The sequence below is a fragment of the Lycorma delicatula genome, chromosome 1 (genome assembly GCF_047948215.1).
Source record: "Lycorma delicatula isolate Av1 chromosome 1, ASM4794821v1, whole genome shotgun sequence".
Classification (NCBI taxonomy): Eukaryota; Metazoa; Arthropoda; class Insecta; order Hemiptera; family Fulgoridae; genus Lycorma; species Lycorma delicatula.
In genome coordinates, this window is record NC_134455.1 from 143,871,702 (window position 1) to 143,885,723 (window position 14,022).

General features: G+C 30.4%; 1 protein-coding gene across 2 annotated transcripts in view; it reads right to left on the reverse strand.

Moving 5' to 3' along the window:
* Nucleotides 1-5,630: 5,630 nt before the first annotated feature.
* LOC142323451 (mitochondrial import inner membrane translocase subunit TIM50-C-like) overlaps nucleotides 5,631-14,022 on the reverse strand; it is a 64,062-nt gene continuing 55,670 nt past the window's right edge. Inside the window, exons 8-9 of one of the 2 annotated variants that reach the window (XM_075363089.1) lie at nucleotides 12,524-12,627; nucleotides 5,631-5,974 (exon numbers count right to left, since the gene is read on the reverse strand). In XM_075363089.1, coding sequence (XP_075219204.1) covers nucleotides 5,870-5,974; nucleotides 12,524-12,627 — 209 coding nt within the window. In that variant the 3' untranslated portion in view covers nucleotides 5,631-5,869. Of the gene's footprint in view, nucleotides 5,975-12,474; nucleotides 12,628-14,022 lie in introns of both variants that reach the window. The other variant, XM_075363098.1, reaches the window with a different exon arrangement.

Below are 14,022 nucleotides of genomic sequence, written 5' to 3' on the forward strand. Positions count from 1 at the left end.
TTCATAACACTTGATTTGGGTTGGGTTGCTAACCTGGGGTCAGAATTTTCCTTCTCTTAGCCTAGAGGTTCCAGTTTTAAGGGACTGGAAATGTTTCCTCAACCATACCCTACAGGGGTAGAATTTGCTGGTTATGTAGAAATTAAATCTCAATTCCAGCATTTATTTGTTAAAGAATGCACCTACTAGACATCAGTATTTCAATTAAGACTAAAAAATCAGCCATTTACTCTCCTCCTTTCTCAACATGGGATCAGTTTTGGTGGAGTTTGAAAATAGTACTTTTTAATTTTTGTAACCACCATAACTTCATTCACAAAAACTTGGTAATCTTATGAATTGTTTCATTTTGCAATTCACAAAGCTTTTAGCAGAACTTAATGCAGTAACTATATTTAGCGAATTCACTTGCATACAGAATAAAAAACTATAACCACCTATTATGCTAATGCTCACAAATGACAACTGGACGCAACTGACACAATATCAGGTTCCAAAAAAAAGAGCATGAATATTAAGAAATTACTAGTGCTGAACTACAAAGTTTTACTACTTTCACGAAAAAAAATGGTTGGGTAAGTTTTGAATAGATCTTGGGAATAATTATATATAGAGTACAGAGTAAGTCAAAAGTACGTAAACCCCTTGACAAATTTGAAACCATTCCAGATAGAATACTGTAACTTTCATGATAAGGTATTGGTCAACTACTTTACCTTTTGACAAGAAATAGAACTTAACCCCTTCTTGGAGGGGTGGCTACTCATATTTTAAATGGTAAAATATTTGATACGTCAAATATTTTACCATTGCTGTACATATTTTATTTTGTTTGATACAATGTCTGTACCCAAAATGGCAGTGGGATAATTTTGTTTTTTTATAAAAAATTAATTAAATGGATATTATGAAATAAATTTATTAAGCATAATGCTGTCTTATTTACTTACATTTCATTTTAATAAATAAGACATCCTTCTGTTGTTTGACAGTGTGCCAGTCGGTTGTAAAAGGATGACAATGTATTATTCAATCATTCCCTAGCGATATTTTGTGCTGATTCTCGAATTCTATTTTGTAAATCATGTACGATATTTTGGGGCTTATTATGATAACTTGTAGTAAACAGTATTCTATCTGGAATGGTTTTAAAGTCATTGAAGGGTTTCCACACTTTTGATTCACCAATATTACTTAAAAAATATTAGCTGTTTTTCATAGTTAAAAAATAAAATATTCAGTTTTTAGCTTATCTATATCAGCCAGCTCTTCTTAGGTAAGCCACATAAATAGCAATGGATTTTTTTCTTAAAAACGTAAGATATTTGAGAAATTTTACAACATAAATTTTGTTTATAAACTCTAACTGCAAAGAAAGAAGTAAAATTAGCAATAATGTTGCTCTCTAATGACCCTTTATAGGATATTGCAAGATTAAAATTTGGCTGGTAAAACTGGTAACTGCATTTTTTCTCCTGCAATGTTATGAATCAATAATATTTCAATTTATTAATTTAATAATCTATTGTCTGTTAACAAATGACTAACAGAACAATTGCTATTTTCTATATTTCTAAAAGCATCATCAAAAGACCTATTTTTCGATTCAGTACAAAGATGATGGGATTTGTGTAGAGCATTTGCTCATATTCTAGCTTTAAACAAAAAGAAGTTTTTGCTTCTTAAACCTTGCCGGAATAGTTCAGTTGTGACATACAACTGGCCATGTACACAGTATTATGAGGTCATCTTAAGAGTAACTTAACTCATATGTTATGAACCACTAAGGGATTATAGGTTAGCTTTTAATCTTAAATTAGCTAGTCTCAGGCTTTATACTACAGAGGTTTGGTCACCTATCATCTCATCTTCCTCATTAAAATGCGTGAAGAACTTCCAAGGTCATAATAATAATAAAATCATTTACTTAGACATTTTGAGATCAGACATAAAAAGACCTAAGAGGCCTTCAACAATGCAAACCTATAAAATCATTGATCATGACTTGATTTTGTTAGATTGGAGTCTGATGAAATAACTGGGGAAATATTGGGTTACAGTTCATAAGCAATTGGGTATGCATAAGTAACTGCTTAATTGCATGCATAAATAGCAATAAAAAATTTAAATAAGTGGCATCTACAAGCTGATTTGCACCATTTTGATCTACAAAATTATCTACAGATATTGAAGATGAAATATACTGTGGTAGAATTCAGTTTCTTTAACAGCTGAAAAAATTCAGAAAATCCAAAAGTCAGGAAATAAGGTCATTATTGCAAGGTTTTAGGAAATAAATTACTTATTAAGACTATTCTTCTAAAGAATACTAACAATGATTTAAGAGTATTATTATACCAACTGGCTACATAAATTAAAAGATGGAACGAAAGAAAAGTAATGAGAAAATACAAAAAGGCGATTTCTCTTAGCAGAGCACATACACACACCACAGCAATCAAGATAAGGAAATTTTTTGATGTTGCAAGTATAACCAGAATAGACAAGTCAATGTGCTTCCCAAATCATAATCAAATACAACAATCTTGATTTTCACATACTAAGATATATTTGAAATTTTAAAATTCTGCACAAAACACATAAACTTATTCATGAGAATATGAGATATTATATAGTGTATGAAAAATGCCATAGCCAATCAGGATTTGAATCCAGGATCTCCAGATTAAAGGCTTCGACACTACCATGTATAAAAAAACATATAACAGGCCCCTATCTTTCAAAAAAGTACTTTGTGTAAGGAATTTTTCGTAATTGATTTTTATTTACTTCGCATTAACACCTTAAGTGTTTTTGTTATCATGTAAATAATAATTTATATTAAATTAATTACATGTTACAACAATAGATATTGTTTACAACTGATGTTGTAAATAAGGGGGATATCTAAATTTCTTAAATTTTAGTTTGCAGTGGTAAAATAGAGAATTTTAAAACTTAAGACAGACCTATAAAGAACGTGCTATGTAGATGCATCAAGAAGTTATAGTAAAATAAAAATTTTTATTAATTATAGGAACATCAAAAAATAGTTATAAAAGAAAAGAGACGGCCAGCAGTAAATCATTATTATTTTGTAAAAATACATCACTTGTTGCCAACATGTAGTCAGCAGAAAAGACTGAGGGAGATTGCAAACTTGTTTTTAATTGAAGAAATACAAATAAAATAGTTTAATGCACTTATTGATTATTTTCATCTAGTTCTTGCATCTATTCATCCTAGGTTATCATAAACATATGTTACCTTCAATCAGCATGCAACTGAATTGGAGCCCACCAGTCCCATTCAATTGTAAATGCTTTTCACCTATATCTTTGGTATTACTAAATTTAAATTGTATCACCAATTAATTTATGCAATATAAATTTGTAGTTGCTTACATCAAATTTAATTGCTGTTATAGTAGATTGAAAAAGTGGAGGCCACATAAGAACATAAAAATATTTTATTTATTTTTTACCTTTCGACTCGTGATTGGCTTATTCATCATGATTTTTAATTATCTTAACTAGTATTTCAAATATACTTGAAACCCTGTCAATATTTCACACACTTTACATAATGGTCTGGGACTAGTAAACTAATTATGTATCAAAATTTCTTTGGCATCAAAATTCTTTTTTTTTTAACTATTGCTTTTTGACATAGTAGGTCCTACAACACCAGGTAAATATGTATCGATCCCTTCTTGTAAAGTAAACCTACAGAATGGTAAATAGTAATCTTTTTATATTAATAATTAATGATTATTTCTCATTTACTATGTTTGTAAGCAAAAAAACAAATTTTAATAGTAGCACCAGCAATAGTAGGACATTTTTACAATTTCAATTTTCATTAATTTTTATTGTTTATTCTCATTATTTAAAAAAAAAATTACTGATTAGGCTCCTTATGTGAATGAATAATGTAATAAAATGCATGCAAATAAAAATAAATGTTTAAGTATAAAATACTAATATTTCTTATTTATTATTATTCCTCTATATTTACTCTTCGCTAACCCACTCTTATATTCAAATAGCCAAAAAATCTTGAAAAAATTGTACCTCATTAGAGAATTGCAGTAAAGCATAAAGTCACAACAAAATATTGTTCCATAATTTGAAAATGAATGAGAATTTCAATTTAAAAAGTAATAATTTTTTAATATTGGTTTCTGATGTTGATAATGGAAATTCAAGTGTAAGAGAATGATTTACCAGTTTCTATCTTGTAACCTGTGAGAAAATCAAATAACCATTTATCAAAGTTTTAAAACAATAAAAAAATTGATTGACTTGGATGAGTGCCTCAAACTGGTTTAAAGTTTAACAACCTACTGGTATGGCTGTTAGTTTAAGGATTTTTAAATTACAAGCTGAAAAATTCTCAGCTAAATGGACTACATAAGCAGTAATGGATGGATTGATTGTTTTAAAAAAGTACTATATTTGTATGTAAACAATTACATAAAGGTAAACATTATTTGTTGATCAAACTGATTTTAGAAATGAGTGGAAAATGTTTAGTCAGCAATAATTAAATTAACCGTGAAGTCTGTAATGCAAGATGATGGGGGATATAAATCTATCTCTAAAAATAAAATGTAAAACAGTACTAAACATTTTAATTTTTATAAATTTTATGAGAACTGAAAACCTTAAGTTAGATAAGTCCAAATGTTTCATAAACATGAAAGTGCTTTCAGGTTATTTAACAAATACAAAAGTAGGGATCATACTGGATATTTTTCAATAAAAAATTTTGTAAATGCAATGAAGTTCTTTGCAAACAAAGGAAAAAAAATTGTAATTGACAGATATCTGCTCTATCCCACACTGAAGTGCTAAATTAAAAAAAATAAAAACTATTCTTTATAATGGAATACATTATTCCATTATAAAAAATGGTAGGAAGCCAGAAACATTAATGAATGTTAATTGTATTGAATTAACGATTTTATACATACAGACAATGCTCTAAGTTTCTAGATAAATTTTTTAACTTAAGATACCTCTCGAAGAGAAGATGACCTTGATAGAAATGAAAAACTTTGTATAAGGTATCAATAGCATGGAATTTGGAAGTAGGAGGGTGCTATAATAGAATGTGATGGAAATTGGGTGGGGGTGGGTATATATTGATGTGAGCAATGGAGAATCTGTAAAACTTAAAATATTTATGTTAAGTACACAAACAAGTACAAAATAGCAATTGCAACAATAGAAATACTACTGTTGAAATTACCAGTGCAAAAAACTACTTGGGATGGGTAGCAAAGCAGAAAAAAACATTAGAATTGTTGACTAATTCTGAATCGTAATCAAAGTGTTTTGTGTATAGTAAGGCAACATTTAAATGAAGTGAAATAGAAAAGCATTTTTATAATAAAGTGTAGCAGAAAAATCATGAAATACAGATTAAATTAAATCTATAATTTGAATTTATTTAATTTAATTATCTGTTAAGGTTAGTTAATTCTTTCATTTGGAATCTTTAATTTTCAGTAAAAATTAATATTCATCATAACAAACAAATTTATTCAGTGCCTTGTTACTTAAAACTAGTTCCATTAAATCTGGATAACAACTCGGAAAAGGAAAAAGAACTGAATGACATGAAAATTTGGTTACAAAATTCAACATAATTATAATTATGGTAATATAATTTCATAACTTATAATGACAACATGTAACACTTATCATACAATACTAAACTAACAATATATTTTAATAAAAACATGATTTCACAAAACATGTATAAAAAAATCAACAATATGAAATTGTATATCACTGAAAGTTCAAATTTTTTACTAATGAAAATAATGTGAGTTAAGAGATCGACATAAAATTTAGTTAATAATTTAATTAGCTATAGGTGCAGATTTTTTCATAAAAGTGTTTGCCCATTTTGAAGTTAAAGATGCTCCTTTCTTTCTTTCTCGCTCTTCATTTTCTTCCATCTGTTCCTACAATCACAACTATTTTAGTAAACATATCTATTTTTAGATAAGAATTTTATTAACAGTCTAAAAATCCATTTCAAAACTCTCAAATCATTGTCTACCAAGCCATTTTTTGAGGTTAGGCGCCTAACCTCAAAATTCGCCATAACCCACAGTCCCTGGGTGCTAAATCTGGCAAATAAGGTGGTTGAGAAAGCAACTGAAACTTCAGCTCATTGATTTTAGCCATTTTGATGATTGATGAATATGCTGTAGCATTGTCATGGTGAAACAAGATTTTTTTCACTACATGTGGTTATTTTCTTTTTACTTTGTTGCTCAGACTTGTAATAAGTTTGAAGGATAGTACTATACAATGCCAATAAGAAATTAGACCTGCTGGTACCACCTATGGGTCAGGCAGGAAAATTCTCAGCCCATCCTTGTATAAGGAATGAAAATTTTTTTAAATCATTTTACTACATTCTCTTCTAATTTATTACTTAAGTCATATTAATTAAAAATTTAACATAAACTACTAGCCAAAAAACAAACCTATAAAAACTGCTTTTTGTGTATTTTAGAATTTTATTAAAAACTAATATAAAATTAGATCATGATATAAAGAATTAGATTTTGAAACTTTTTTTAATGTACGTAACACACAAAGCACATTAACCAGATGAATACATTTGTAGGTATGAAATGAAAGATACACTTTTTGATTAGTAAAATAATTAGTATTATAATGATTTCATAATATTTTGCAATTCTCTGTGTAAAGGATCTTTATCACATCACCTACACCAATTTTAGATTCATCAATCAATTGTTATATAATTTGTCCAAATTGCATTTTCATCAATAGCCTTCCTTGTAGTCTCTGTAAGTCATTAAGTTATCAAAAAATAACATTTATGACTTCTGTTGAGTAATGTCTTCTTTCAACTGAGTTGTGCAAGTAACACTATTCAGCATTTACATAAATAACTAATACTGAATGATATTTAAAACCTTTGGGAGGTGTAACATTACAATGGAATGCATTAAAAAATCATAAATAAAATAGGTAATGTTGCATTATCTCTGGGCATTTTTCATAAAATCACTGCCAATGTAACTTAATGGGTGTGGCACCAGAAAGTCATCTCCTACATAAATAAAGAAAACAACTGACTTAGTTATTTTGTTATCAGTTTACATCAATTCTGAAAACCAACCTGTTGGGAGAAATGGCTACAAATATTCTAAATGGTACGTTGTAGAATAAATAACAACTGTAATTAAATTTAATTATAAAGCTATCTATTTAGAAGCAAAGTATATTGACCTCAGTATCAGTAAAATCATCATGATAATATTAAAATCTCAAAATCAGTAAGTCAATTAATTAAGTGCAATAACTTAACAAGCCATATAAGTTCATCTAAGTATAAGATAATACAAGGCAATATAAGGTCATCTAAAAAGTGGATAATCCTCATAACAACCACACAATGTTTATATGGTCTGACTAATGAAAGAAAATAATGAAGAAGATCTGAATTTGAGAAAAAAAGATGTACACCAAATTAAAGTCTGTTCTGTTGCGTTATTTTATTAAGAATCTGACATATTTACTTTAAAATTTATAGGTTAGTTATTTATGAATAATTTGCATTTAAATTTATACATAGCTTACTGCTCTAAATAGCAGAATAATATTGGTGAGCTATAACCAGAAAATTATATTTAGTTTGGATTATACTTTTTGTTAGAGATAAAATAAAGCATACATGCTATTAGTAGTGCATGTATATTTCATAATGCATGAAATTCAAAACATTATTATACGAAAATCTTATTTATTCTGGCGTGAATTATTAACAATTATTACTTACTCTGTGAGTAAATTTGACTGTTTCCTGTTAATATAGTTCATTTAATTTCTTTTTTCAGCACACTGAAATACACTAATTTAGATGCAGCACAACCAATCTTGATGCTTTGTGTCATGGCAGTAACAGCCAAAATTTGAATCATTCTACTATCCTTTTAGAAAATCATTTTCTTCATTACCTAACAGTGAATGGGCCTTTGTAAGATGTATTGTGGTGTTAGTCTTGGATCACAATTCTAAATGAAGACAATTTTTGGGAATTCTAATCATTTCAATATATATTGAATGTATATGTATTTTATAATTATTTTGATATAACTATATATATATATATATATATATATATATATAAATATAAATCAAACTGACATTCAAATATTAATGTATGATAATGATTAATACACTAAATAATGGAATCAGAAATTACAGCAGAAACTAATTATTTTTAAATGTTAGAATGAAATAAAACTACGAGGGCAGTTCGGAAAGTAACCTCCATTTAGCTATAAATAAAAAATATGCATAGATAAAAATATTTTATTATTTACAACTTAAAACTACAGCGTTTAACTATTTTTCAACATAGTCAGCATTTAAATTCAAGCATTTGCATAGCATTTCACTAATTTACAAATACCTTCTTCATAAATTTCAGCCACCTGGGTACCTAGCCAACCTTTCATGTCATTTTAAAGTTCATCATTGTCACTGAAGTGCTGTGCCACAAGCCATTTCTACATGAAAGTGAAGAGATGAGAATTACTCGGCGCAATATCTGGGCTGTAAGAGGGATAATAAAAAATATCCCACTGGAATTGATTGAGAAGTTCTTGAGTTCTACAAGCACTATGAGAATGAGCATTGTCATGAAAAAAAAACAACATTACATGACAGCATACCATGATGTTTGTTCTGAATAGCTTGCCTAAGTTTCTACAAAGTTTCATAGTAGACTGCTGAAGTAATCGTCGTACCATGTTCCATAAAATTATCTATAATCCCCTTGGCACCACAAAAAAAAGTAGCCGTAACCTTCCTCACTGAAAAAGTTTGGCAGACTTTCTTTAGCTAGCATGGAGAACTGGAATGGCTTCAGACTATCAATTGTTGTTTCGTTTTGGCGTTCACATAAGCCACCTAAGTTTCATCCCCAGTCACAATTCCCTTCAAAAAACTTTCTCCTTTTATTTCATGGTGTGGAAGGAAGTCTAAGGCAGAATCCATTCATTTGGTTTGATGGATCTCTGTGAGCATGTTTAGAACCCACCAAGCGCAGAACTTCCAGTAGCGTAATTTATCGATGATAATTTCATACAGAACCACACGAGAAATTTGTGTGAATTGTTTGTAAAGTTCCGATATAGTGAATCTTCGATTTTCATGCACTTTTTCATTAATTTCACTGACAAGATCATTACGCAACACAGAAGGATTACCACTCTTGTCTTCTTCATGGATGTTTGTCCTTCCATTTTTAAAAAAAATCAGACCCATTGCCACACTGTACCATCACTCATTAATGTTTGGGCCATATATAGTACACAACTGATGATGAATGTCTGCTGCCAAAACACTTTGTGACCAAAGAAATCTTACAACAGCATGCACCATGCATTTTGCAGAATTTTATATTGCAGCACTCTTTTTTTTAGGTTATAACAAGCAAATGGCTAAAGTATGTGGCTCACACTGATACAGCTGGATGCGCACTGATTCAGAGAGAACGCCAATGTGTCAATGGTGGCACCACTAACACTATGCTATAACAGAGGTTACTTTCCGAATTTCCCTCACAGTTTAATTAAAGATGGTGTATACCATCCATATCATAAGATATATTAGAATTTCTGAGGAACAGAATGCTTCTGACACCACTTTATCATATCTTCTTTAATTGAATGGTGATTTTTTAAAACAGTATTGTGATATGTTGTGTTGTCACAAATTACCACAGAAATGTCGGGAAGGTTTGGAATTAACATCTCTTCTGTCCATCTTAAGTAATTTTCTGCTTTCATTTGACCTCTGTAATCACCACTTTCTAAACTTGCTTGCCAAGTTAGTAAGGCATTTGGTATAAAACCCGTTTCTTCTCTGGCATGCACTATAATAAGAGTGCTGTCTTTTGAAATAGAAACTTTCAGCCTGTTACCTGAATCACTGCATCAGTTGAGGTACATTATCAGCCTACTTTCGGTTCTAAATTTTTTTATGGCAGTCAGATGCTGAATATGACTAACCTTATGTCATGTCGCTCAGCGAGAACCTTACTGTTATTTTCGGTTTCTCTCCATTTAAAGATAAATTTTTTTCATTATTTTTCTCAAATTCGTCTCTATTCCTCAATAACCAACGGAATCTTTAAGCATTAACGTTATCTTTATCACCTCATATGCAGCTGCTGTTTTTTCTGCACATTTTTTAATGTGAATCAGGTATTTATCATCTTTTTCCAACTTTGGAAATCAAAACACAAGAAATATACAACCAAATTTTTACCAATCTATATACTTTCCCACTATAGCTATAGCAGCATATATCGCTATAGCTAGAAAAATAAAAATTAATGTAATTTTGTACGTTAAACTGATTGCCCAAATGCTAGACCAAATTTTCATCATAAATTTTTTTTAATAGAACAAAGATGTCGGTAATAAAGTAGGATTTGCAATGTATGCCTCTATAACAAAATAATTGGAGAGGAATTACAACCAAAGTAGAGAAATTCCATATGCTATGGAGGTGAAAATCAGTATGTTATGAAAATATCTTTTTACTATAAAAATGGATATGGAAGCTTTCTTGTAAGCTGTAAAACAGTTTTGTCATCTGGTTTATTATCGAACTGCTATTTTTAGGATCATCATATTTTTATAAGTAGAATGCAGTTTACTCCATCTTAACAAACAATCCTTTGAATCTATACAAAAATGTTAAAATTTTTTTGAAGTGGAACAAATTTTATAATCAACTAAGTTTTTAAATTCTTCTCACAAAACTCTTTACTACCATTATAAAGTTAATTTGATACAATAATTGTAGATGGAAAAAAAAAAAATTAAAGGACTAGCCCCCTATCACCAAACTAATTATAGAAATTTGTTCAGTTCAGAAATTTGAGGAAAGAGATTCAGTATTTTAATATATGAAGTGCTACCCAAAAGTTCCCAACATTCAATCATATATCTGGATCTTATTTGCCTTCATCATCTTCAAAGTAGCCCTATTGAGAGCTTAGATACTGATCCAGTATTTTGGTCACAAACAGAATGTAACCTGACAGCATTTTTTGGAGTCTGTATGAAACAACCTGTAATTCCACTTGAAATTACGTTTAATTCCTCTATTACATCAAATCTTAACACCAACTAGATTTTCAACTTGGAAAAGAGAAAGAAGTTACATGGTACTAAGTTACGAGAATAACAGTGGAACAAATGAACTGTTTTTCATCAAAAACTGCTGAATGATGAAAGCGATATGTGGCCTCGCGTTATTGCGATGAAGAACCAGACATTCCTGTGCCATTCTGAACAATTCCTTCTCATATCTTTCCTTAGCCATCTTGAAACAGCATGTTAGAATTTAACATTAATCATCTGTCCAAAAAGTACATATTCCTTGTTGATAATCCCATCAGTATTGAAAAAAGAGATCAAAAAAGGATCTGATGTTACTGTTGACTTGACAACAGTAACATCAAGCTGAACCAAGGGAAGCCCAAGGGGGGCTTCCCTTGGTTCAGCTGAGGTGGAGGTCTTCTGGCTGGAATAATTGCTGCTTAGTTTCAGAGATATCTCTGTGAAGTCAAGTTTTATCAAGTGTGATGACCTTAGAAATTTGGAAGGAAATTTGGGTCAGTTTAAAGCAGTTCTTTTAGTTCACTGCAGAAATTTATGTGTTGCTGTATCTGAAGCTTAAAACTATTCATCGGTGCCGAAACATACAATAAAATTACTTAAATACCAGTCAATAAGATGGCATCATTCAGGAATTCCTTAAAAAACAAAAAAAAAAAAAATTCTTAAACAGACTCAAATAGAAAATAGAAAATAAAGAATGCAACTTGTCAAACGGCACTGTTTTATTTTGCAGTATTGTTTGTCTGCACTTGGTCATAATACAACCATGGCTTCATACATTTTTCTGGAGAGAACTTGACCACCAGCAGAGAACTGTGATCTTCCAGCAATTTTCATTTATTACCTAACTGAAGAATTATTTGGCTGTCAAGACATTGAGAAAATGATGGAGGTCAGAAAATTGTCATTGAAGATCTGACAAAACTAGCAGTGGACTTCTACAATAATGGAAGAGAAAAACGAGTAATATTTTATAAATTTTTTAATTTATATAATGAAATAAATTGAAAGGTTTTATAAATACCACCAACTATATATATATTTTTTTGTTCTTTACTTTTCTGGATGATCTTTAATTTATGGAAATAGAAAACAATGCATATCATTCAGTAAAAAAAATAATATATATATATAAATGCAGACATTTCAATGTAATTATAGTGTACTATAATATGTTATTATAATATATTATTATGTAACAATATCATATTAATAGTTATTAATGAAAAAATGGGTGCAGTCAAATATTCCTAAATTAATTAAAAAAAAAAAGATGTAATTACCCAATTAATCTAGGTTTATATCACTTAAACAATCAACACCGAGACTTACAAGTAACTTCCTTTGGTTTTCTCTGAAAGCCTCAATTGGATTATCATACTGACTGTAGTAAGTGAGGACATCTCTTACATCTTCAACCCCAGAGGTAGCTATTGCTAAAACAGAATTGATATCCATTAAACATTTTCAACGACACATCATTTTACTATCATTATATCTATAGTTATAAAATAGAAGTAATTTCACTAAACATACAATAATAAAATGAATAATTTTATTATTATTACTACCCAAAATTTTGGGTATTAAAGAAACAAATTTGGCTATCACATAAGATGCATTTCATATAGGTATTATGTTTACATATTATTAAAGTAATTATATCTTTTATTTATTTCTTTACAAACCAACTTTAACATTAAAATAGAACTTATCATGACTACATACACAAACATAAAGGAAGATTTTAAACAATGAATTGTAATATCATAAACAAAATGATCAGAGCCCTCAATGGGCTTTGAGAACAACTAATTCTGGTAGAGTAGTCGCCCAGCACCAGCCAACTCACCGTGCGACGGATAGCAGTATAGTTGAAAATAACCTGCAATAGAGATCTGATCTCCAAATTCAATATTTTGGACTGGTAGTCCAAGTAGCTGGAACCAGTAGTTTTGAAAATTAGGAAGCAAAATTTGAGGGAACAGGATGACTTTATAGGATCTGGTATTTGAAGTACGAGGTGCTACCCAAAAGTTCAGGGAATTTTACCATAAAAATAAAATAGCTTACCATAACTTATAATTTCCACTGTCTCCTTCAAAGTAATCCCCTTGGGCATTGATACAGTGATCCCAGCGTTTTTCCCATGATTCCATGCACCCCTGGAAGTCTGCAGGTGTAAGAGTTTGAAGCACGTTCTGAGTTTCTCCCTGAATCTCCTCAATTGTGTTAAAATGACGGCCTTTCAATTGAAATTTTATTTTCGGAAAGAGAAAAAAATTGCACCGGGCAAGGTCAGGCGAATAGGGGGGGTCGGGAATCACTACCATCTTTTTGGAAGCCAAGAAATTCCGAACTGCTAGCGATGTGTGCGCAGGTGCGTTGTCATGGTGCAGAATCCAGCTGTTGTTACCCCACAGATCTGAACGTTTGTGCCTAATGCTTTCACGTAACCGCTTCAAAACTTCATAATAGAACATCCCATTGACAGTTTGACCAAGAGGAACAAATTCCTTATGGATAATGCCTTTGATGTCGAAAAAAACAATCATCATGGACTTCACGTTGCTGCGAACTTGGCAAGCTTTTTTTGGCGACTTCCACCGTGACGACTGCTGGTCATACCCGTGCACCCATGTCATCACCAGTTATGATGTTGAAGATGAAGTTAGGGTCATCCCGTGCTGAATTTTTCAATTCACTACAGATAGCTATGTGATTTTGTTTCTGGTCGCTGTTCAACAATCTAGGTATGAATTTTGCAGCAATGCGTCTCATGTTCAAATTGTCCGACACGATGCGTTGCATGGACCCATATGACATTTGTA